Source organism: Hypanus sabinus, chromosome 6, assembly GCF_030144855.1.
Source record: "Hypanus sabinus isolate sHypSab1 chromosome 6, sHypSab1.hap1, whole genome shotgun sequence".
In the NCBI taxonomy this organism is placed as follows: Eukaryota; Metazoa; Chordata; class Chondrichthyes; order Myliobatiformes; family Dasyatidae; genus Hypanus; species Hypanus sabinus.
Window position 1 is genome coordinate 128,477,037 of NC_082711.1, and position 25,514 is coordinate 128,502,550.

At 41.9% G+C, this 25,514-nt stretch overlaps 1 protein-coding gene across 3 annotated transcripts in view; it reads right to left on the reverse strand.

Annotated features, from left to right (window-relative positions):
- Positions 1-25,514, reverse strand: part of rabep1 (rabaptin, RAB GTPase binding effector protein 1) — a 139,841-nt gene that overhangs the window by 41,171 nt on the left and 73,156 nt on the right. For 2 of the 3 annotated variants that reach the window (XM_059972916.1, XM_059972915.1), the window contains exons 10-14: positions 20,454-20,558; positions 12,188-12,304; positions 3,301-3,399; positions 2,661-2,801; positions 2,021-2,210 (exon numbers count right to left, since the gene is read on the reverse strand). In XM_059972916.1, the coding sequence (XP_059828899.1) occupies positions 2,021-2,210; positions 2,661-2,801; positions 3,301-3,399; positions 12,188-12,304; positions 20,454-20,558 (652 nt within the window). The remainder of the gene's footprint in view (positions 1-2,020; positions 2,211-2,660; positions 2,802-3,300; positions 3,400-12,187; positions 12,305-20,453; positions 20,559-25,514) is intronic. The other variant, XM_059972917.1, reaches the window with a different exon arrangement.

A 25,514-nucleotide genomic window follows, 5' to 3' on the forward strand; every position in this document is an offset into this window, starting at 1 on the left:
GGGGTAAATGTGTTTGGGAAAACCACAGGAGGCCCTTGGGGCAGAAAGCTGAATTATAGCTCCCCCCCCCCCCCCCACACAACTTTCTATTGATAACAGCTTGCTTTTGTCACCACTAATCGTTTCAGGAATTCAGTTCAGGGTTATCTGTTTCTATATTTCCTAATGTCTATTTAGACCATTTTCCTCCAGTTCCTTATCACAACTTTTTTCACTATCCATTCTAATGTGCTATTGTCCATTTGTTGGTCAACTGACTTGAACATTTTATAGGAGGAAAGTAAGGCCTCTAATATAACTTTAATAGCAACTTCACAGATCCACCAAAGCTCAAGCCAATTCTAGTAAGTCTCAATGGTTAATAATGCTTCAAATTCTCAAGTTGTGCTTTGTTCAGTGCCAAAGCCAACCAATAAGATGCTGAATACAACAAACCTGTTCATTAATTACTTTGCCTTTTAAAAACTATCTTTTGCCAAATATTCCAAACTGAATATAGGAAAACTGCAAGGAAGTTTACAGAAACTTATGAAATTGACTTTCCCTTCCCATTTAACTGAATGGCAATGTTGGATTTTTGTTGGAAGGGGCTTACCTTCACTAATACAATCATAGCCCTCAGTAACTCCAAATAATCTTTGTAAAGGTTTGGAAAGACAACAGCCTAGCTAAATAGTTCAGCTCTTCCTGTTCTTCTCAATTAGTGCTTGCAATGCCATCTTGGTTCTAATCCTGCAGCAGAAATCAGGTTAAAAATCCTCAGTTGGCTCAGGAAAACAACCACTCTGTCTCCTGCTTTATCCAATGAAGGAAGCCTTCAGCTTTTTCCAACAATACATAGAACATTACAGCATAGGAACAGGTCCTTCTGTCCAGGGTACTGTGTCAAATTAATTAAATAATGACATACAATTCCGTCTGCCTGTCCATAGGAATTGGTTGTTGACTTCAGGAGTAGTGGACCGCACAACCCCATCTACATCAGTGGTGCGCAGGTGGAACAGGTCAAAAGCTTTAAGTTCCTCAGGGCGAATATCACAAATGACCTGACTTGGTCTAACCAAGCAGAGTCCACTGCCAAGAAGGCCCACCAGCACCTTTACTTCCTGAGAAAGCTGAAGAAATTTGCCCTGTCCCCTAAAACCCTCACTAATTTTTATAGGTGCACCGTAGAAAGCACTCTTCGAGGGTGCATCACAACCTGGTATGGAAGTTGTCCTGTCCAAGACCGGAAGAAGCTGCAGAAGATTGTGAACATAGCCCAGCACATCACACAAAACAATCTTCTGTCCTTGGACTCACTTTACACCACACGCTGTCGGAGCAGTGCTGCCAGGATAATCAGGACACGACCCACCCAGCCAACACACTTTTTGTCCCTCTTCCCTCTGGGAGAAGGTTCAGGAGCTTGAAGATTCGTACGGCCAGATTTGGGAACAGCTTCTTTCCAACTGTGATAAGACTGCTGAACGGATCCTGACCCGGATCTGGGCCGTACCTTCCAAATATCCAGACCTGACTTTAACTACCTTACTTTCCCTTTTCTATTTTCTAATTACATTTTATAATTTAATTTTTTTTTATTATATTTACTTTGATTCGTACTCCAGGGAGCACAAAGCGCAGAATCAAATATCACTGTGATGATTGTATGCTCTAGTGTCAATTGTTTGTGACAATAAAGTAAAGTATCTCTCCTTTTTCTGTATTAATATGCTTACCCAAGAGAATCTCAAAACACCTTCATCTCATTTGTCTCCAACACCATCCCTGGAAGCACATTCCAGACACCCAAAGCTGTTAAAAAATTAATGTGGTCCACACATCTCCTTTGAACTTACACCCTCACATTTGATCTAAAGGGATTCAAATTAAGCACCTGATCAGCCCCTAGACACTGCCATTATATTGGAATGGGTATGGAAGAACCTTCTGCAAGGTAACAATTCATCTAGATAACTCAATTGGAAATAATTTCTTTTTTTATTGATACCTGGTACAATTCTTTTATTTCACTCACCAATCTCTTCCTTGCAATTATCAATTTCCAACTGCAACGTTTCTTCGATGTTCTCCTTCAGGCACTGCTCTGCTTGAATCTGCTCCTTCAAGAAAAGGATTTCTGCCTTTAGTTTCTCTTCCAGGTGATCAGCTGCCGTCCGTACACTGATGATATCTTCACGGTATTTCTGCACTAGTTCATGTAGTTCCTGAATCAAAGTAACAAACACCAAGGTAGCAATTTGCTGCACATTCTATCTGCAAAATACACATGGCTTAGGAAACAGTTGTAATTAGACCACGATAATTAGACCAGAAGAACAACATCTGGCATTGGTTTAAGGGTTAGGATGATGAGTAATTATTAAGGCTACATGCTTGATATTGAATACTATGTAGTACCATTAGAAGTCACAGGTTTCCTTACTGAACTGGTAAGGTCCGAAAAACCTCTAATAAGCCAACTCTGATTCATGCATAGATCAAAGTCAGAGGCAACAGTACACAGAATATACCTGGTGGCTGAAATAAACTCCCCAGTTTAGGCTTACAGGATAGCACTGATATTAAATTCATTTCACTAGAAACAAGCAGCTCACTGTATCTTTCACAAGAATCCAAATAAAATCAAAAGGCCAGATTGTGGGACTGAAGTTTACCTCCACGGTGTCTGGTGGAATGAAGTTCTCTTCCTGAAGAACAGAAGAATGCAAACTATGCTTTCCCTGAAGACTCTCATTTTCTTTCTGTAGCCTCATCAGCTCCTCAGATACTTGTTCCCGTGCCTGAATAAGCACAGCCTTTCAAAACAAGTACAATCCATTATTAATTGCTTGCTTTTACAGTGATTTAAAAAAATATTATAAATTAAATCAACTTTGAATCTATAGCTCAAAGATTGAAACAAGCAAAATCACTGATGATTAGGATTACAAATAAACATATTCTAAACTATTGACAATAACCAGTTTTTTCCCATTAATAGGTTAAAGGTTAAATGTCACCATAATAACCTTCACCGTTAATGGGGAGTGGGGTGGGAGAACAGTTACGATACTATTTTTCAGTAGCATAGTGAAGTAAATTTTTGTGTAAAATACTTAGGGCCATATACAAATGATTTCACTTATGGCATGTCTACAGAAGCCAAGCCATTTTCAGAAACAAAAAATGAATTGATAAAATCAATATGAAAACCATTTATTCTCTGTAAAATCTCTTGATATATTTTAAACTTTTTGTAAGTGCAACAGTCATACATGCATCCAAAACAAAATTTGCCAATCTACTCCAACAAACCATTTGCTCCTGGGTGCTTCGTTGGGCTTGGGAAAACAACTGCTGCATATTGGTAAGCAAGTTCTCAGCCTCCTGTGCTCGTTGCATCAATCTAGCCACCTGGGAGAATATAAGCACAATAAACATGAAGAGTTGAACAAGATATGCTGGCCTTATCACAATGCTTATTCAAAGCTTTCTTTCAATATCTCAGTTTAAAAATAGCCCAGAAAATATTTCAGATTATTTTTAAATTACTGAATTATGTGCACTTACAAAATGCTCTGCAAATGGAGCAATCTATTTCAAAGGACAGAAATACAGTAATAGTCACAGAGTTGCTGAAATTATTCCTTCACTCAAGTTTTTTTGCATTTCTTAGTTCACTATAAAATAATTTCCTTTGGTCTAAATTGATCAAAACATTCTTTGTTACAAAAGTAACATGTTCCTTTGGGTAGCCAGTACACTTTGGGTTTAACACAAGTACTAGCACAGAAATCATGGACTGGAGGGCCACTTCCTCTGCTATATTGTTCTATGCTCTATAGTGTAGAATATGAAATATTTGAAAATAACTAGTCTTAAATTAGAATGAAGAAGTGGTAAATGTTGATACTGAGCTAATCAATTTGTTTTGACTATAAGGATACACTGATAGTTCAGTGAGTCTTTTCCCAATGAAAGAAAGAACTTATTTATATGGTACATTTCATAGCTCTTGACGCTCCATGCTGGTTCCCAACCAAAGAAGCATTTTTTGAAGGAGATGCACTATCACAATGCAGGGAAGACAGTAACTGATATTTATTCAGTAAAGAGAAAAGTAGTAAACAATTAAGGCATAGTTTTAATGCAAACTGTAGGGCAAATGTTCACCAGAATATCTGCCCTGTTTTTATTTGAATAGTTCCATGCAATCTTTTACAACTACCCGAGAGGCCAAACTAAATTTTGGTTGAAGATTTGAGAAACATCACCTTCTAAAAGTGCAGTACTCTCTTATTAGTGTTTGAATTACAACTTTCAATTATGCATTCAAGCCTCTGGAGCTGAACTTGAACCCACAACCATTTGACTCAAGGGGTGAGCCAGCTGATGTAATAATGTTTTTGGTGAATTTGCACAATTGTGCCAAATTAGCTATAAATCACTAGATTTCTTCAGTGCCTGTGTTAAATGAAGGAATATTAGCTGGCTAAAATGGCTACCAAGCTACATGCAAAGATCCCTGCTGGGCACATGTGTGATATTAGCATTGACTGGATACACAGAAACTCAGAAAACAGAAGTATGTCATTCCACCCTTTTCTGCCATTCACTGCAACCTGTCTCAATGACATATTCATGCTCTCACCCCTACTACTTGATGCCTTCTGTGTTTAAACATTTATACGTCCTCAAAAATATTACGATGACAGCCCTCTGCAGTAGTGACTTGCACAGGTTCAACACATTTTCCCCATCTCAGTTCTAATCTGCTGACTTATTGTATAACATGAGACTGATTTGTATTTTGCAAGTTTCAACTGGAATCAGAATCATGTTTAATATCACCAGCATGTGTTGTAAAGTTTGTTAACTTAGTATAATGCAAAACACGATAACTTAGAAAGAAATAAGTACAGTATATATATGTATATTGAATAGTTAAATTTAAAATAGAACAAAAACAAAAATTAAAGTGAGGTAGTGTCCAAGGGTTCAATGTCCATTTAGGAATCTGATGGCAGAGGGATAGAGGCTGTTCCTGAATCACTGAGTGTGTGCCTTCAGGCTTCTGCATCTCCAACCTGATGGTAACAGTGAGGAGAGGACATGTCTTGGGTGGTGGGGGTCCTTAAAGATGGATGGCACCTTTTTGAGTCACCTCTCCTTGAAGATGTCTTGGATACTATGGAAGATAGTACCCAAAATGGAGTTCACCAATTTTGTAACTTTCTGTAGCTTCCTTTGATCCTGTGCAGTAGCACACCCCTCCCATACAAGTAATGCAGCCAGTCAGAATGCTCTCCAATCTGTAGAGGTTGGCTGTTTTAAGGTGGCAGAACAAATATTCTCAAACTCCGAATGAAATATAACCACTGTCTTGCCTTCTTTATATCTGCATCGATATGTTGGGACCAGGTTAGATCCTTTGAGATCTTGACACACAGGAACTTGAAACTGCTCCTCTCTCCACCTCTGATCCCTTACATGAATTGGTTTTGATCTCTCATCCTATTTTTTCCTTAAGTTCACAGTCAGCTCTTTGGTCTTACTGACTTTGAGTGCAAGGTTGTTGGTGTGACACCACCCAAATAGCTGGTACATCTCGTCTCCATCTGAGATTCTGCCAATAACAGTTATATCATCAGTAAATTTCTAGATGGTGTTTGAGCTGACAGTCATGGGTATAGAGAGAGTAGAGCAGTGAGTTAAGCCCAGTGTTGACTGTCAGCAAGGATGAATTATTAATACCAACCCACACAGATTGTGCTCTTTGACTAGCAAGTTGAGGATCCATTTGCAGGAGGTGGTACAGAGACTCAGGTTCCGTAGCTTATTGATCAAGACTGTAGGAATGATGGTGTTAAATGCTGAGCTGTAGCCAATGAACAGCATCCTGACGTAGGTGTTTGTATTGTTCAGGTGATGCAAGGCTGTGTGAAGAGCCATTGAGATTGCATCGGCTGTACACCTACTGTGGCGGTAAGCAAACTGCAGTGGGTCCAGGTCCTTGCTGAGACAGGAGTTGCTTCTGGCCACGACCAACCTCTCAAAGCATGTCATTACCAAAGATGTGAGCACTACTGGACGATAGTCATTGAGGCAGCTCACACTGCTCTTCTTGGGCAATGGTGTAATTGTTGCCCTTTTGAAGCAGGTGGAAATGCTCCAGTGTAGCAATGAGAGGTTGAAAATGAATACACCCACCAGTTGGTTGGCACAGCTTTCAGAGCCTTACCACTGGGACCTGCCACCTTACGAGAGTTCACCCTCCTGACAGACAGCCTGACGTCAACTTCCAGGACAGGTCACAGGGTTCGCTCAATCTACAAAATTCTAGGAATACAAATCTAACCAAATTTACCTCTCCACACATGATGACTGGGCCAACCTACACTGCACCGTAGAAATACATCCTTGCCCCTGTATTCAAATCTTCCTACTATGAAGACCATGCCAACATTTACCTTCTTAAACTGTTTTGTTCAACTGCATGGATACATTCAGTGGCTGGTATACAAGAACACTCAACACTTGAAGGACTATGTCCTGCAACACTGCAAACCTTGTGCCAGAAGGTGACATAAGACCATAAAACATTGGAGCAGAATGAGGCTATTCAGCCCATTGAGTTCACTCAGCAATTTCATAATGCCTGATCCATTTCCCTCTCAACCCCATTCTCCTACCTTCTCCCCGTAACCTTTCAATCCCTGATTAATCAGGGATCTATCAACCTCTGCCTTAAATACACCCAATGACCTGGCCTCACCAGTTGCCTAAGCAACAAATTCCACAGATTCTCCATCCTCTGGCTAAAGAAATTCCTCCTCATCTCTGTTCTAAATGGACACCTCTCTATTCTAGGGGTTCCCAACTTTTTTTATGCCACAGAGCCTTACCATTAACCAAGGGATCTATGGACCCCAGGTTAGAAACCCTTGCTTCATCCTGAGGCTGTGTCCTCTAGCCCGAGACTCTCCCACCATGGGAAACATCCTCCACATCCACTCTATCTTGGTCTTTCAACATTTGGTAGGTTTCAATGAGAACCCCTCTCATTCTTCTAAATTCCTGTGAGTAAAGACCCAGAGCCATCAATCGCTCTTCACACGATAAGCCTTTCGTTCCAGGAATCATTCTCGTGAGCTTCCTCTGAAACCTCTCCAATGTCAGCATATTCTAATCCTCTTGAAATGAATAACATTGCATTTGCCTTCTTCACCACTGACTCACTTTGCAAATTAGAAACACGGAAAACCTACAGCGCAATACAGACCCTTCAGCCCACAACGCTGTGCCAAACATGCACTTACTTTAGAAATTACCTAGGGCTACCCATATCCCTCTATTTTTCTGAGCTCTATGTACCTATCCAAGAGTCTCAAAAGACAGTATTGTATCTGCCTCCACTACTGTCACCAGCAGCCCATTCCACACGCTCACCCGAGTAAAAAACTTACCCCCGACATCTCCTCAGTACCAACTTCCAAGCACCTTAAAACTGTGCCCTCTCGTGTTAACCATTTCATCCCTGGGAAAAAGCCTCTGACTATCCACACAATCAATGCCTTGAACCTCTCGGCTCTTGAACTTTCTGAGGTAATTGATGGAACCGTCAAGGCTGAGTTAGAATCATAGAAGAATTTACAACATGAAAACAGACTTTTCAACCTGGTGCACTTCCTGATTAACCAGCCATATGACGCAGTTGCTGTCAAATCAGTGCAGGAAGCCTCATGCATTAGCAAAGGCAAATAAAAATAAGGCAGCCATTGTGTGAGTGGACCAGTCAGAGTGGGGAGGCTTTCACTCATTAGACTTGGCTGAGAACAGGCTCGGGTGAGGTACGTATCTGGTAAATTTCTTCTTCCTCGTTCTTTGTCTGTTAGAGCAATGAGGGTGGCTCCAGGGTCTGGGCTGCGATCTTACTGTGAGGTCTGGAAATTCTGGGAAACCTCCAGCCTCCCGGATAACCACATCTGCACCGGGTGCACCGAGCTGCAGCTTGATGAGGTTCAGCTCACGTGGGAAACTCAGGAGATGACGGATAAGAGCTACAGGCACCTAAGTTGCAGGAGGCAGCTGACTGTTAGAAGGGGGAAGGGAAGTGGGCAGCCAGTACTTGTGGCCATTCCTTTCAATAATAATTATACCGATTTAAATACTGTTGAGGGGGGCAACATACCAGGGGAGCTGTAGCAACTGGGTCTCTGGCACCGTGGTTCAGGAGGGGTAAGTGGGGGGGGGGTAACACAGTAGTGATGGGGGATTCTATAGTTAAGAGCAGACACATTCTGTGGACACAATCGTGACAGCTGAGTGTTGTCTCCCAGGTGCTAGTGCCAGGAACATCTCAGATCGCATCCACAACATCGTAAAGGGGGAGGGTAAGCAGTCCGAAATCTTGGTACATACTGGCACCAATGATGAAGGTCGGAAAGGGGAGGAGGTCCTGACGAGAGAATTTATGGAACTATTTAGAAAGCTAAAAAGCAGGACCTCCAGTGTAGCAATCTCTGGATTGCTGCCTGTGCCACAAGCTAGTGAGGGGTAAGAACAAGATGATTTAGCAGATGAATGTGTGGTTGAGAAAGGGATGCTGGGGGCAGGCTCTCAGATTTCTGGATAATTGGAATCTCTTCTGGAGAAAGAATGACTTGTGCAAAAGGGACGGGTTATACCTGAACCTGAGGGTCTACTATCCTTGCAGGCAGATCTACCTCCACATGGCCCTAACCCACCTGGACAAAAAAAGACACATACGTACAAATGCTGTTCATAGACTTCAGTTCAGCATTCAACACAATTATTCCTCAGAAACTGACTGGAAAGCAAAGCCTACTGGGCCTGAACACCTCCATCTGCAACTGGATCCTAGACATCCTGACTGGAAGGCCTCAGTCAGTCCGGATCGGGAGCAGCATCTCCAACACCATCACAGTGAGCACGGGGGCCCCACCAGGGCTGTGTGCTCAGTCCACTGCTGCTCACTGTGCTGACCCACGACTGTGACACAGCTCAAACCACATCATCAAGTTCGCCGATGACACGACTGTGGTGGGCCTCATCAGCAAGAACGACGAGTCAGCTTACAGAGAGGAGGTGCAGTGGCTAACGGAGTGGTGCAGAGCCAACAACTTGTCTCTGAATGTGAACTAAACAAAAGAGGTGGTTGTTGACTTCAGGAAGGCACGGAGCAACCACTCCCCTCAGAACATCAACGGCTCCTTGGTAGAGGTTGTTAAGAGCACCAAATTTCTTGGCATTCACCTGGCAGAGAATCTCACCTGGTCCCTCACAAAGAAAGCCCAGCAGCATCTCTACTTTCTGCGAAGGCTGAGGAAAGTTCATCTCCCACCCCCCCCCCCCCCCCTCATTCTACAGAGGCTGTATTGAGAGCATCCTGAGCAGCTGCGTCACTGCCTAGTTTGGAAATTGCACCATCTCAGATCACAAGACCCTGCAGCGGATAGTGAGGTCAGCTGAGAAGATCATCGAGGTCTCCCTTCCCACCATTACAGACATTTACACCACACGCTGCACCCGCAAAGCTAACAGTATTATGAAGGACCCCATGCATTCCTCATACAAACTCTTCTCCCTCCTGCCATATTGGAAAAGGCACCGAAGCATTCAGGCTCTCACGACCAGACTATGTAACAGTTTTCTCCCCCAAGCTATCAGAGTCCTCAATACCCAGAGTCTGGACTGACACCAATTTACTGCCCTCTACTGTGCCTATTGTCTTATTTATTATGTATTGTAATGCCTGCACTGTTTTGTGCACTTATGCAGTCCTGGGTAGGTCTGTAGTCTAGTGTAGTTTCTGTGTTGTTTTACATAGTTCAGTGCAGTTTTTGTACTGTTTCATGTAGCACCATGGTCCTGAAAAACGTCGTCTCATTTTTACTGTGTACTGTACCAGCAGTTATGGCCGAAATGACAATAAAAAGTGACTTGATCTACTAAAGCTGTTGGGGTGGGTTTAAACTAATTTGGCAGGGGATGAGAACTAGAGTGATAGGGCCATTGGTTTACAAACAGAGGAAATGTGTAGTGAGACAGATAACTGTGGTCAGCAGGGTGAGCTGCAATGTAGAAGGGGGGCAAAATGAACGAGGGTGACTGTTACAGGATTGAAGATGTTATGCTTGAATGCACACGTATTCCCTCTGTTCCCTTCTCTACTACTCTGACTTTGTGATCTGCCCATCACCTCCCTCTCTATATTCCATGGTCTAAAGTCCTCACTTAACAGATTCCTGTTTCTTCAGCACTTTATCTCTTCCACCTATTTCCCAGAGCTTCTCTCATCTCTCTCTCCTCACTTATCACCTGCTAGCTTGTGCTCCACACCCCCCCACCGCATTCTGGTTCCTGTCCCGTTCCTTTGCAATCCTAATGAAGGGTCTCAGCCCAAGTTGTTGACTGTTCATTTCCCTTCCTAGATGCTGCCTGACCTGCTGAGTTCCTGCAGCAGTTTGTGTCTGCAGCTAGTACACATGACAAAAAAAAAATCACAAGTTCAATGTATGATTGTACCTATTATGAAGTGGGTGGGGCTAAAGATGGCACCAGAGGGTGGCGTCTCTTAGTTAAATTTTTCCTATTCTAATGTCTCTGCTTTCCTTTGCAGAGTTGCTGGGGTCCTATTGTGATATTTGATCTACAGCAGCATTCAAAGACTGAGGTTCTGCATGACTGTGTTGCCATCTTGGAGCTCACCATCAGCTGCATTTTGGCATGTCCAGTTTTGGCCTGAAATCAGGCGGCTTCAGGGCCTACAAAGCCCTGTGGACATGAACTCTTCCCGGTGTTGCATACTGAAGTGTAACAGGAGCCAGAACATCGAAGACAGAAAAGAGTGGCTGTCAGAAGACTCTGTACTCAGCAATCGATTTGCCAATTCTCGCGTTGGAGAACTCAAAATAAAAAGGAAAGCTTCAGACTAACATCAAAATCGTGACTGTTGTCTCCCCTGACGCTGTGAAAGGAGACAGAGAAACAGAGATGTGAAGTGAACAGTTAAGTTTTTGATGGACTACAGACCATGGTCTCTCTTTGGGGGCTTTGCTTGCATGGTGGGAATGCTGATGCTTTATACTAGAATAATTTGAGGGAGGGAGAAGGGGAGAGTTGATGCTGCTTATGCATTTGAGTGAGGGAGTGGACTTCCAGGTTTTTACACTTTTTTGTCGTTCATTTTTTGGGGGGTTTTCTTCTGCTTTGAGAATATCTGCGGAGAGGAAGAATTTCAGGTTGTATATTGTCTACATTCTCTGATATTAAATGGAACTATTGGACTATTTGAATTACAATGCACTGTACACCTCTTAGTAGGATTTATTTAGTCCTCCCATTTGAAGACTAAAATTTAGACAAGCACTCCCCTCTGTACAAAAAAAATTGATTCTGCTCTGATGTGCTATGACTATCCTCCTTGACATTATGTGCTGTTGTGCCAGCAACCTGCCATGAATTTCTGCCCTTTGCTCTCTTCTCCCAGCAGTGAATTAGACCAGTTCAGTATGGAGAGGCTGCCTTTGAGGGCTAATCTTGGACAGGCAAGGTTAAATAGTGGGACCACTCAGTGCTGAGATGTGGTACTTGAGTGCTGTGTTTACTAGGGACAGGCAACAGATGCTCCACATGTTGACAGTCTACTTGGATTCCATTTGGTGGATGCGATCAAACTGTTGACTCCTGCTATTTGGCTGAGCATTTCCAAGCACAGACTTTTCTATAATTACAAGCATAAACCATGAAGGAATCATAGAGCCAGACTTTTAGGAATGATGCTTAAATAGGAAAGGCAAATAATGATACAGACAAATAGGATTAATGCAGATGGGATAAAGGTTTGCATGAACATGATGAGTTGATGGGCTTGCTAATCTTCATCCAAACAAACAGTGGCTTCCGTCAGTAAGATCCAGAGAGTGTAACACTGAGCAGCTGCAGCCAGACTCAGTAACAGCCTTAACACATTGTGCCGAAAGGGCAGAGCCTGAGCCCACAACTCAGTGCTGAGCTGCTGGAAAGGCTCACTCTGTCCCACCCATACTGGCAGCCTCTCTATACCGGGCAATTCATTTCGAGGAGTACCAGTTTCCTTTCATTAAACTTATTGCTGGGAGTGCATTCTGTGTGCTATGCTAGGTACCAGTATTAGAGATTTTGTGGCTATCCCAGCTACCTGATTACTTGTATCATCAGAGTTCTGTTTGACATAAACCTCCAGCTCCTGTTTCTCCTTCATTGTTCTCTCCAGCTGTTCATTAGCTTGTCGGAGCATCACTTGCAGTTTCTTCACCTGTAGAGTCATCAATCAGACAGATATCTCAGAGGGAATTCAGTGTGTGCAAACAGCAAGAACTTCCAATATTTCTATGCACAATTTATGAGGAACAGGGAAAGACTGCTGATCTAAGAAAATATTGATTATTGTTTTTTTTTAAACAAGCATCTCAAGTTTCTTGACTAATGATCCAAGAAATCTAAATTTGATTAATTTGAAATAAAACTTAGCCACCATTAAATGAATGTGCAGTCATTAGAACTTGCAATAGCTCAATATCTACTGCCCTTATCTGGTTCAGCCAAAGCTTAACTCCAGACTTTGAGAGATAAGCCTGATTCATAAATGTCCTAATACAATAATCCAGAAAGTCCAGGGTAGCAACTTGGGTAATTATCAATACCCACATGCTATGAATAAAAAAGGCACAAGATAAATATGGAAAAAGTGATCAGAAAGGCCCAGCAACATGTGGAAATAAACAAAATTGAGTGAGTGGGCATTTACAAAACTGCAAAAGTACATGTATTGAGTGAAGGATGAAAAAGAACACATTGGACACCAGGAAACCATTAGGAAATAGTTTTCAAAAAAGGGCTGCAACAGCGCCAGCGTGAAGAAAACTGGTCACACATAGAAGACAAAATGAACACTGATGCTATTGCCAAGCATCAATACTGGCTGGCATTGATTAGCCTGTTGGAATATTTCCCTGCTCCAACTTCCATGCATTTCTGTTTACTTTATATCACATATGTTTACAGATAATTAAACTTGCCATAATATCAGGCTTGCAAATGAAATCAAATCTTATTTGGGTGGCCTGTTTTGATGCACAAAGTGACCTGTCAGCAAGAAACCCACTCCCCCCCCACCCGAAAACTAAGGAGCAGGCACTTTATTTGGCCACAGCTGACATGGGAAAACTCCAGCTAGGGTCAACACAGGCAAAGCTGCAGGGCCTGACAATATACCTGGCGACTGTGCACCCCAGCAAGCAGATGCTCTTACTGACATTTCCCTAGATCAGATCACTGTCCCTACAGGATTCAAGACCAACACCATCATCTCAGTGCCCAAGAAGCCGACTCTATCCTGCTTCAATGACTTCCGTCCCATGTACCAGTCCACAGATGATGCCATAGCCTCTGCCCTTTACATAGTCCTGTCCCACTTGGATAATGGTGTCTCTGATGTCAGAATTCTATTCAGTGATTTCATTTCTGCTTTCAACAAACTGGTGGAAAACCTTTCCATATTGGGTCTCAACACTTCCCTCTGTAACTGGATCTTTGGTTTCCTGACAAAGAGACCACAGACAGCAAAATGTACCAGTGCGCCCTCCCCTCCCCCACCCCCCATGGTAGTGTGCTCAGCCTGCTGCTGCTCACACTGCTAAAGCATGACTATACTGCCAAATCTAGTTCTAACTAAGTTTGCTGATTATACCAATGGTTGGCCTCCTCAGCAAAAATGATGAAATGGCATGCAGGGAGGTGGTAGAGCAGCTTGTGGATTGATGTAAACACAACCAGAGTCCCAACGTGGACAAGACTAAAGAGATGATTGTGGACTTTAGGAGGGTGCAGACACATCAACAGCTTCAAGAGAGTCAAGAGCACCAAGTTTCTGGGCATGCAGATGACTGATGACCTTACCTGGTCCCTCAACACCTCTTCAGCCAAGAGAGCACAGCCGCATCTCCACTTCCTGAGGAGACTGAGGCTAACAAGGCACCTGCACCCCCCCCCCCCATTCTTATCACATTCTACCAGAGCACCATCGAGTGTCCTGACCAGCTGCAGCACCGTCTAGTATGAGAATTGCAATGCATCACATCGCAAGACCCTGTACGGATAGTGAGCACTGCTGAAAAAAAATCTCTGGGGTCTCTTCCCCCCTTCCCCCTCCCCCAATTCAGGACATACATCAGAAATGCTGCATATACAGTGCCTCCACAATCTTCTTGCTCTCTTTTCATCAGGCAGAAGGTACTGAGACACAAGAACCAGAACCGTTGGGCTGGGCAACAGCATTTCCCCCCAGAGTGCTGGACTCCTCAACACCCTGCTGTCCCTCAGCACACATGAACAGTCAACCCAAACACTGCCACTTCACTCTCTTCCCCTCCCCTGCCCAACTCATCTCATCCTGCACTGGTCACTGGTTGTTGTTCCACTTATTTATAGGACTGCTTGTTCTATTATTATAACAATGCCAGTAACATGATACTGTCTTCCATAAACATGCATCTCACACTTCAACCTGACAAACTTCCGGCCGGGCCACTCACGGTCCTTGTTTGACTACTATTGTGTGACGGTGTGCAGAGTCATAATATGTGTTGTGTGTGACTGCGTTTGCATCTTGGCTCCAGAAGAATGATGTTTCATTCAGCTAAATACATGCGTGTGGTTGAATGACAATAAACTTGATGCGCACATTCCTTCAACTTAATACTGAAAACCACTCCTGTACCATGAGAAAATTTAAAAACTGCTTTAGGAAATTTTTGTCACTCAATTACAATGTCTAAATTAAAATCAGAATTGTAATACATAACAAAAATAATATTGATGAATAGACTACACATCTCAAATCTTTTACAGAATACAGCACTAAACAAGACAATCTCCAATCCCTTGCATCAGGAGTCATAATATTTTTAAGAGAGAACAGAATTTTTTCACAAAAGCATGGAAGTTCATAATACAAACCAAAATTTAAATCTTGGTTGAAGGCAAAATTAAAAGTATCATGTATCTACTGTGATCCATTGGCTTTCAAGGTAAATAATAAAACCAACGAGAGAATTGCAGAGGATGCTGGCTGAGATAGGCATTCAAGACTGTTTAATATCATGTTCAGCGCATAAGTGTAAAGGGTAACAAAATAACTGTTACTCTGGATCTGATACATGAAACAATGCTGTAGAAAAGCAGAAAAGATCCTCACCATGCTGCTACTATCAGGTAGAAGGTACAGGAACCTCAGGACTCACACCACCAGGTTCATGAACAGTTACTATCCCTCAACCATGAAGCTCTTGAACCAAAAGGGGATAGCTACACTCATTCGAGGACTCTTATATTGTTATTTCATGCTCGTTATTTATTGCTACTTACTTGTATCTGCATTTGCAGTTTGTTTACAGTTACTGTTCTATACATTTGCTAAGTAAAAAATCTCAGGGTTGTATGTAGTGACATGTACTCTGATAATAAATTTTGCTTTGAACTTCAATAGAGCACAAAAATCATAAGATAATGAATACAATAATAACAAATATAAATATGCATAATTAGCTTGTATACATAGATTGCATGTACATAAAGTGATGTTAGGCACAGGGGTATCTGTATAAGGGTGACTGAGAGGAAATGATAAAGGAGTGGTGGTTGGAGGTGTGGAGGGGTGGGTTTGTGCATGGAGGTGCTTGGGGAAAGTAACTGTTTTTGAGTCTGGTGGTCTTGGCGTGAATGCTACCTGATGGGAATGGGATAAAGAGTTCATGAGTGGGAAGAGGTGATCCTTCATGATGTCTTTTCCCAGCATCTTTCTGTACACATATCCTTGATGGCAGATAGGCTGGTGTCAGCAATGTGTTGGGCAGTTTTGACTACCCATGGTAGAGCCTTCCTGTCCACTACATTGCAGTTTCTGTACCATACAGTCGGAATGCTCTCTACTGCACAGCTGTAGAATGATGTGAGTATGGATAAGCAAAGTCCAGCTCTCTTCAGCTTCCCCAGAAAACAGAGGGATTGGTGAGCTGTCTTGATTGGCACTTTCTGAGGTGGTGTCCTCCTTGTGGGATGCTGGGTTTCTATGTGTAAGAGTTTAAAATGAACATCGAAATGGCCATCAACAAGGTATAGAGATGTAAACACGAACAGGACAGGGTAAGTAAAATGTAAAGGCAGCATACAGGCTTTATCAGTGAAATATTGGGTTGGGCATAAGAACACAGTACCTATAGGTCACCATATTACAAAAAAGATCGTGACAGCATTAAAGAATGGATTGTGGAGAGTTGATCTGAAGACTTTGCAATTTTTCTTATCTGCAAAAGTGAGGAAAAAACTGGCTGATTGTATTTGTTTTCTGTGCAAAAGAGAATATTGCTAGATTTAAATGAAAACTAACAGTACTAGGAAAGTTAAGAGGACCGAAATGTTGGAGATGGAAGTCCTATTTTTTTTAAAAACAGTGAAATATAACTGGTCAAATGACATTAGGAGAATTCAAAGAGTGGCACTTTACTGAGCTCTGTATTAAAAAGATACAAATAGGATTAGGTTAGATAGCAAAATTTGGCTTAAATGAACTTGATAGGCCAAATGCGTCAAAAAAGTTGTTGACTTTATTTCTTGATGCTTTCTAATATAGTTATAGATATTGAAGAGGCATTTGATACGGTTTCATGTAAAAATAGCAAAAAATTGGGAAAAAAATGGGTTTGAAGCAATAAAGAAATAGGCTATTTAACTCCATCTACCTGCCTTCATTCCACATCCCTTCCTATCTCAACCAACAAAACTTCCAATTTGATATCAGTTAACCATTCAAATAGATCCTAATATTTAGTCAAAATAATGTAATCTTGTTCTGTGAACCCTCTTTGGTAATTCATCCATGATAGAAAATGATCATTTGATGAAACGATGTAGTTTCCTTCCTCGTCCAATCTATCTAATGTCTCGCAGCGAAGTGGTCCAGGTGAGTTCTAAGAAAGTTTGTATGACCATGATGAAGCAGCTTCCTCTTGGTATTCCAGTCCTGATATTAGATTTTATAATTCTATTAAATTCTATAATTACTTCATGTTTCAGTTTATTACCTTCCAGTGATTTCAGTACCTGGACCCTTAAGTTCTGCCTGCTATTCCTAATATCTCACTGTTCTCCCAAATTAAGCTTCTTTTAACATCTACTTACTCCACTGAACCTATCAATGCTTATTTTGGTAACTGTGATCTATTATATCACCAAGACAGCAGGGATACAAGCTCTTCAGTCCAAATGGTTCATGCTGACCAAGTACCCAGTTATGCTAGTTTTAATTGTCTGCATTTGGTCCCTATCTCTACCCAAATTTCTTTAAATTGTTATTGTACTTGCCTTAACTATTTTATTGGCAGCTTGTTGCAAATATGCACCACCTTCTGCATAAAGTTGTTGCTCAGGTCCCTTTTAAATCATTCTCCTCTCACCTTAAACCCACACTCTCTAGTTTCTGGTCCCTTTCCCTAAGGAAAAGACTGTGCATTCATGCACACATGATTTTACATACTTCTAAAAGACCAGCCTTCAGTCTTCTACATTCTAGAAATAATTCCTTTCTCACCAAACCCTGCCTATAATTCAGGATCTCAAGTCCAGCAACATTCTCATAAATCTTTGCACTCTTTCCATGTTAATGACTTCGTTCTTATAACAAAATTATCAAAACCGTATTCAATATTTCTTATAAAAAGGGTTACCAAAAACACTCAAGGTCAACACAATATTGAATTGTGTGTGAACAAAAATATTTTATGCAGAGCATAACACATGACAAACCACTGCAGTCTATACTGGGTTAACTCATTTTATACACAAGAATACAGGGATACATATCTAAATTTGCTAGGATGCAATAATTAGTTGTGAGAATAGTACCAGGAAACTGCAAAAGGATATTAATTTTATGGATGAATTATACTCAAATTGGGAAGCCATCTATCTTGGATGCAACAACATTTTAGGTATTTTATTTAAAAACAAGATGTCCAGGAGTTAATGTATTAGCTTTGTAGAAAAGTAATTGAGATAGGTAGTGGCTATAATTTCAAAATAAAGTGGAATGCAAAAAGTATTCAGGTTGGAAACATTTTCAGTTTGAATTAAAATACCAATTCGGAAAGAGAAGCCACTTCACCATTTCTGAGTAACGTCATAAGGCAGGGGTAGATAAATATTTGAAAAGCAAACGATTAAAAGGCTATTCCACATACCTGTAGACAGACTGAGAAGTTAAGGTTGATGTCACATCAATTTTGGTATTAAAAGCAGCTTAAGAAGGGGCTGAGGAGAGCAAGAAGGGGGCATGAGAAGGACTTGAAAACTCCAAGGCATGCTTCAATTATGTGAAGAACAAAAGGGTAACAGGAGTGAAGGTAAGACCGATTAGAGATAAAAGTGGGAAGATGTGCCTGGAGGCTGTGGAAGTGAGCGAGGTCCTCAATGAATACTTCTCTTCAGTATTTGCCAATGAGAGGGAACTTGATGACAGTGAGGACAATTGGAGTAAGGTTGAAGTTCTGGAGCATGTTAATATTATTAAAAAACATTAGTTAAATACAGTTGTTAAAATACATTAGGACAGATAAGTCCCAGGGGCCTGACGGAATATTCCCCAAGCTGCTCCACGAGGCAAGGGAAGAGCGTCTGGCTAGGATCTTTATGTCCTCGTTGTCCATGGGAACACTACCAGTGGATTGCAGGGAGGCGAATGTTGTCCCCTTGTTCAAAAAAAGTAGTAGGGATAGTCCAGGTAATTATAGACCAGTGAGCCTTACGTCTGTGGTGGGAAAGCTGTTGGAAAAGATTCTTAGAGATAGGATCTATGGGCATTTAGAGAATCATGGTCTGATCAAGGACAGTCAGCATGGCTTTGTGAAGGGCAGATCATGTCTAACAAGCCTGATAGAGTTCTTTGAGGAGGTGACCAGGCATATAGATGAGGTTAGTGCAGTGGATGTGATCTACATGGATTTTAGTAAGGCATTTGATAAGGTTCCACACTGTAGGCTTATTCAGAAAGTCAGAAGGCATGGGATCCAGGGAAGTTTGGCCAGGTGGCTTCAGAATTGGCTTGCCTGCAGAAGGCAGAGGATCATGGTGGAGGGAGTACATTCGGATTGGAGGGTTGTGACTAGTGGTGTCCCACAAGGATCTGTTCTGGGACTTCTACTTTTTGTGATTTTTAAAATTAACGACCTGGATGTGGGGGTAGAAGGGTGGGTTGGCAAGTTTGCAGACGACACAAAGGTTGGTGGTGTTGTAAATAGTGTAGAGGATTGTCGAAGATTGCAGAGAGACATTGATGGGATGCAGAAGTGGGCTGAGAAGTGGCAGATGGAGTTCAACCTGGAGAAGTGTGAGGTGGTACATTTTGGAAGGACAAACTCCAAGGCAGAGAACAGAGTAAAATGGCAGGATACCTGGTAGTGTAGAGGAACAGAGGGATCTGGGGGTACTCATCCCCAGATCCCTGGAAGTTGCCTCACAGGTAGATAGGGTAGTTAAGAAAGCTTATGGGCTGTTAGCTTTCATAAGTCGAGGGATAGAGTTTAAGAGTCGAAAGGTAATGATGCAGCACTATAAAACTCTGGTTAGGCCACACTTGGAGTACTGTGTCCAGTTCTGGTCGCCTCACTATAGGAAGAATGTGGAAGCATTGGAAAGGGTGCAGAGGAGATTTATCAGGATGCTGCCTGGTTTAGAGAGTATGCATTATGATCAGAGATTAAGGGAGCTAGGGCTTTACTCTTTGGAGAGAAGGAGGATGAGAGGAGACATGATAGTAAGAGGAATAGACAGAGTGGACAGCCAGTGCCTCTTCCCCAGGGCACCACTGCTCTACAAGAGGACATGGTTTTAAGGTAAGGGGTGGGAAGTTCAAGGCTATTAGAGGAAGGCTTTTTACTCAGAGAGTGGTTGGTGCATGGAGTGCACTGCCTGAGTCAGTGATGGAGGCAGATACAGTAGTGAAATTTAAGAGACTACTAGACATGTACATGGAGGAATTTAAGGTGGGGGGGGGATATATGGGAGGCAGGGTTTAAGGGTCAGCACAACATTGTGTGCTGAAGGGCCTGTGCTGTGCTATTCTATGTTCTATGTACTGTCAAAACAGAAGCAATTGGGGAGAAATAAAACCAGAATGAAGATTTTAGGATAAACTATAATTATATTTAAAATAACACAGAAAGCATTCTTAAAAATATCTCAGGATCAGTGGCTGCATTGCATGAAAGGATCAAAGTATACAATATCTCAAGAACATAAGTTCACTTCTGTCTTTGGAATCTTTCATCCTGAAATAAATTTCTGTTAAGAGCAGAATCATGTATGGCAACTATATTGCAGAGTAATAAGTACCTTGAAACAATCAGTCTCACCTGGTCCCGGGTCTCTGCTTCCTGCACTTGGATTCCTTGCAGTTGCTTCTCATAATTCGAGCACATATCACAGCGGCGGCCTAATTTGTTTCCAGCATTCTGCACCTGAAAAAAAGCACACAATGAATGCCAGGGAGAATGGATAGCACATAAATACAGACATAACTCAATAAAAATATCATTCCTAATTTAAGCAACACACACAAAATGCTGGAGGAACTCAGCAGGTCAGGCAGCATCTATGGAACCAAATTAATTTTGAATAATTATTTCTCCCTTATGATCTAGTAAGTTATGTGGCCTTTCGAGTCCAACTAGATCATGGCTCATCCTTCATCACAAATATTTTTCTCCTGCTCTATGATTAAATCCCTCATTTATTTTGGAAGGAACATGAAAATAATAAAATGATTAAAGATAGGATTAAGACACAGTTTGTAGTTGGCATAGACTTGGCAGGCCAAAGGGCCTTTAACTGCTGCACCTCTGACTATGAACACTGTTCTTGTGAGTATGTCATCAACAAGGCTAAATATAATTGCAGCAAAAGAACTTTACTCTTCACTCTATTCCTGTTGCACATGCCAATATACAATTTTCATGCCTAGTTATCTGTTTCCATTTTTAGTAATTTGTTACAAGAGGCTAAATTGAACATCAATATTTCCCAACCCCTCAACTTTTCTGAATTTCCCATTGAAGTGAATCATCCCACTAACTACACTCTACCCACCTCACCTGTTGTTATTGTTGAGAGGCATGGAGTCGTCATCGATTCATGGCGACCCTATGGATAGTGCAGTTGTCCATAGGACTTTCATGGCAAGATACACAAGTAGATTGCCAGGTCTTTCTTCTGCACAGATACTGCTGCTGCCCAGGTTGGGACCTGGCCTGATTTGAACTCAGGGCTCCTCATCTTAAATTCCAGTCCTGATGCCATTATACTACCACCCTCTCCACCACCTTGTCTACCAAGCTAAAAAAACACTGTACTCCACCTGCAATACAGTTTTGCAACTCAGCTAAATCCCATTTACATTTCTTTGTATCCTCATCGATAATCATATTCACATTTCATTTCATGCAATCAGCACAGCAGGGAAGTTATATTGCTTCCACACCCCTACCCAAATTATTCTACGGGCTGAATAGTTGGGTCCCCAGCATCAAGCTCTGAAGACGTTTATTACTGTTGCTGTGTCAACTAACTCTTAATTCAGACTCAGTCTGGTATATAGCCCACAAGCTTTGTTTGTCAACCTCCAGCATAGAAGTCCTTCAATAAAGTTCCACATTCATGGACATCCCATCATCCATTTCTTCTCTATTAGTCTTTATATCACTGCTTTGCCTATCTCGGGAAACAGGCCTGGAAATACAAGTCTTCTTGACAGTATCCCCATAATGAGCTACAGGGTGAAGGTGAGAATCCTTTAAACTGTTTCATCATTTCTCTCTGCCTTAGATAATAACTGCTATATCACTCTATAATAACAATACAGAAAGTAACTCACTGACACAAACTACAGGACTACAAACTCACCATGTCATAACAGAGTTCAAATATTTACATAGTAAAAATGCCAAATCCTTCAGATTTAAGTTATAATCACTATAATCCATTATACTGGATAACAAAGATTTTGCTTCCTGAATACTTTTGAGTGTACCTTATGGATTTTGGGCTGCTGATCATGAAAATCACATTGAAATTTCCCCATCGTACACAATTTCTTTATAGTTCAAGCCAATTAAAATGTTGTCCACAATGTAAGTTGTGAAGTTTTCTATCTTGTCCAGGCATGCCTAGGCAGGGTGATGCTCCAAAGCAGGACAGGTTTTAGAAAGGCTATAAAAGCATTACCCACACACACATCGATCTATGCATTTATATGTATATGAGTTTGCAATCATGTTGATGCGCATGCTCTACTCGCATAGCATATTGTGTGTACTCATAATAAAGTGACAATATTTTCAGGAGTAAACACAAAGTACACTGCAGACGCTGTGGTCAAATCAACACGTACAAACAAGCTGGAGGAACTCAGCAGGTCGGGCAGCATCCGTTGAAAGGAGCAGTCAACGTTTTGGGCCGAGACCCTTCATCAGGACTGAAGGAGGAGGGGGCAGGAGCCCTATAAAGAAAGTGCGGGGAAGGGGAAGGTGCAGATGAAAAACCAATCACAGGAAAGATCAAGGGGATAGGCAGGAGAGGTGAAGGAGGATAAAGGGAAAGCACTATTGGTAGTAGAAGGCGGCAGAATCATGAGAGAGGTGATAGGCAGCTAGAAGAGGAGGCAGAGTGAAAGTGTGATAGGGGAAGGGAGAGGGAGGGAATTACTGGAAGTTGGAGAAATTGTTGTTCATACCAAGAGGCTGGAGGCTACCCAGACGGTATATGAGATGTTGCTCCTCCAACCTGAGTTTGGCCTCATCATGGCAGTGGAGGAGGCCATGTATGGACATATCTGAATGGGAATGAAAAGGAAAGTTGAAGTGGATGGCAACCGGGAGATCCTGTCTGTTGTGGCGGACGGAGCAGAGGTGCTTGACGAAGCGGTCCCCCAGTCTGCGTTGGGTCTCACTGATGTAGAGGAGGCCACACCGGGAGCACTGGATACACTAGATTACCCCAACAGACTCACAAGTGAAGTGTTGCCTCACCTGGAAGGACTGTTTGGGACCCTGAATGGTGGTAAGAGAGGAGGTGTAGGGACAGGGATAAGTGCCAGGTGTGAGATCTGTAGGGAGGGATGTGTGGACCAGGCATAGTGGAGGAACGATCCCTGCGAAAAGCAGAGAGGGGTAGAGAGGGAAAGATGTGCTTAGTGGTGGGGTCCCACTGAAGGTGGCGGAAGTTGCAGAGGATAATATGCTTGATCCGGAGGCTGGTGGGGTGGTAGGTGAGGACAAGGGGAACACAGTCCCTGTTGTGGTGATGGGAGGATGGGGTGAGGACCAAAGTGCAAGAAATGGAGGAGATGCGGGTGAGGGAATTTTCAGGAGTACCTGTGATAGCAAAGTCTTGTCAATGTTGTAACGACCAAGATATTTTCTGTAATATTTGTGGCGAGTTCATGATTAAATCTCAAAGACGGAGCACAAGCCCATGAGCTCTACTTCGGGTGTAAAATTCATGACCAAGACAAAGCCTGGGCTCCTCACATTTGTTGTGTATTATGCGGTTGAATTTAGAGCTTGGCTCAGAGGTACTCAGAAATCAAAACCATTTGCTAACCCAATGATATGGCGAGAGAAGAATCATGTGACAGATTGCTACTTCTGTCTGATCAGTGTGATTTCTCTGCTTAAAAACAAGAAATCCATTGAAAACCCCAATCTCCCTTCAACCATGTGACCTGTGACACATGGCCATAGCCTTACAGTTCCGGACCCACCAGACAGATGGAGTCTAGAGGAGGCAGATGAAGATGTCATAATGTAAAGGCCAGGACTGGAAAAGGACATTGATACTGATAGAGATTTTGAACCCTTTATGTTGAGTGAGCCTCATTTGATAACTTAAATGGCCTGGTTGGGTTTGTCAAACTTGGGTTTGTCAAAGGCAAAAAAGACTGCAAGGATGAAATCTGCTGTCAGCAGGCACGAAAATTTCCACGAAGAATTACAATATTTGTGACAGATGTTTTCCAGAAGAACTGATGCCAAGATTAAGGAAGGCATTTTTGTTGGTTAACAAATCAAACAGGTCATCAGTGACATGCAATTCAAAGAACTTCTAATGGGACTGGAGAAAATCGCATGCAAGGCATTTAAGTATGCTGTTGAAAATTTTCTTGGCAACTACAGAGCACCAAACTATGTGCAACAGGTTAACAACATGCTTCAAGCATACAAAACCATTAAGTGCAATATGTCTCTTAAGAATCATTTTCTGCATTCCCATTTAGATTCTTCCCTGCAAAACATAGCACTGTCAATGACGACGAGCAAGGTGAAAAGTTTCACCAGGAAATTGTGGTCATGAAGAAATGGTACCATGACAACTGAAATCAATCAATCAATGCTGGCTGATTATTGCTGGACACTTAAGTGAGAAGCCTCAGACACTGAATACTATACAAACGAAAAACATCAAAACATTTTTAGCTTCATTGAACTATTGCAAAGTGTCAGCACCATGATTCTCCAAAACCTGGATCAACACGTTGACGTCATGTGGAAGCTTGTGTGCTTCAAGGACTCCATCAGGCAATGCCAACTCAGGGCTAACCACGTTGGAACGGATGTGAACGAGGTGCCAAAGATCAATCCAACCCTGGCTCTTGAATGGACAGGCTCATGTCTGCCCCTCCCACATCACCTTCAATTAGAAGGGTGAATGCCATACAAAACAAGCACTGTAATGCAATTAAATGCATTATATTCAATAAAAGTTAATTTCTTGTTTCTCTAAATTCCTACATAATACAAGCAGTCTGAAATTATATTTGCGTTTGAGCTTCAAGCTGTCTATCATAACCAAACAATTTCTATGGAAGCAACACTTTTGAAAAAATTTGCTGTCTAGTGTTATTGGAGTCTTTCTTACAGTGAACATTGTCTTCCAGTAACACAAATTGAAAGGAAATGCAAGACAGCACAGCTATGCTGTAAAATGTAATTTCTCTTGACCCAAAGGTAAATCATGGGGATGGAAAAAAAGAACTGGGGACAAAGTAAGTTTTGTGAAATGATGGAGACAAGTACAATAAACAAAACATCTGCCAAATGGGAAGTCTTTAAAAATGCAACGTCAAGAGTTCTGGGCCTGCAATTTCCTGTTGAAAGGCAAGGCTGACAAATTTTAGGAACTCTATTGGACAAGAAATATTAAGATTCTAGTTAAGAAAAAAAAGAGGGAGGAAAACATTGTGTGAACAATTAGGAGCTAGTAATTTTTTTAATGACAACTCTAGCAGTGCACTTGAGAGAAGTGAGAGGGCAAAAAAAATGAGAGGAATCTGGCATGCAGACTCCTAATCCCAAGAAATCATAGGTATGTTAAGAGTAAAAAGGCTAGGAAACTAATTGATGATAACAGATACAGATGTG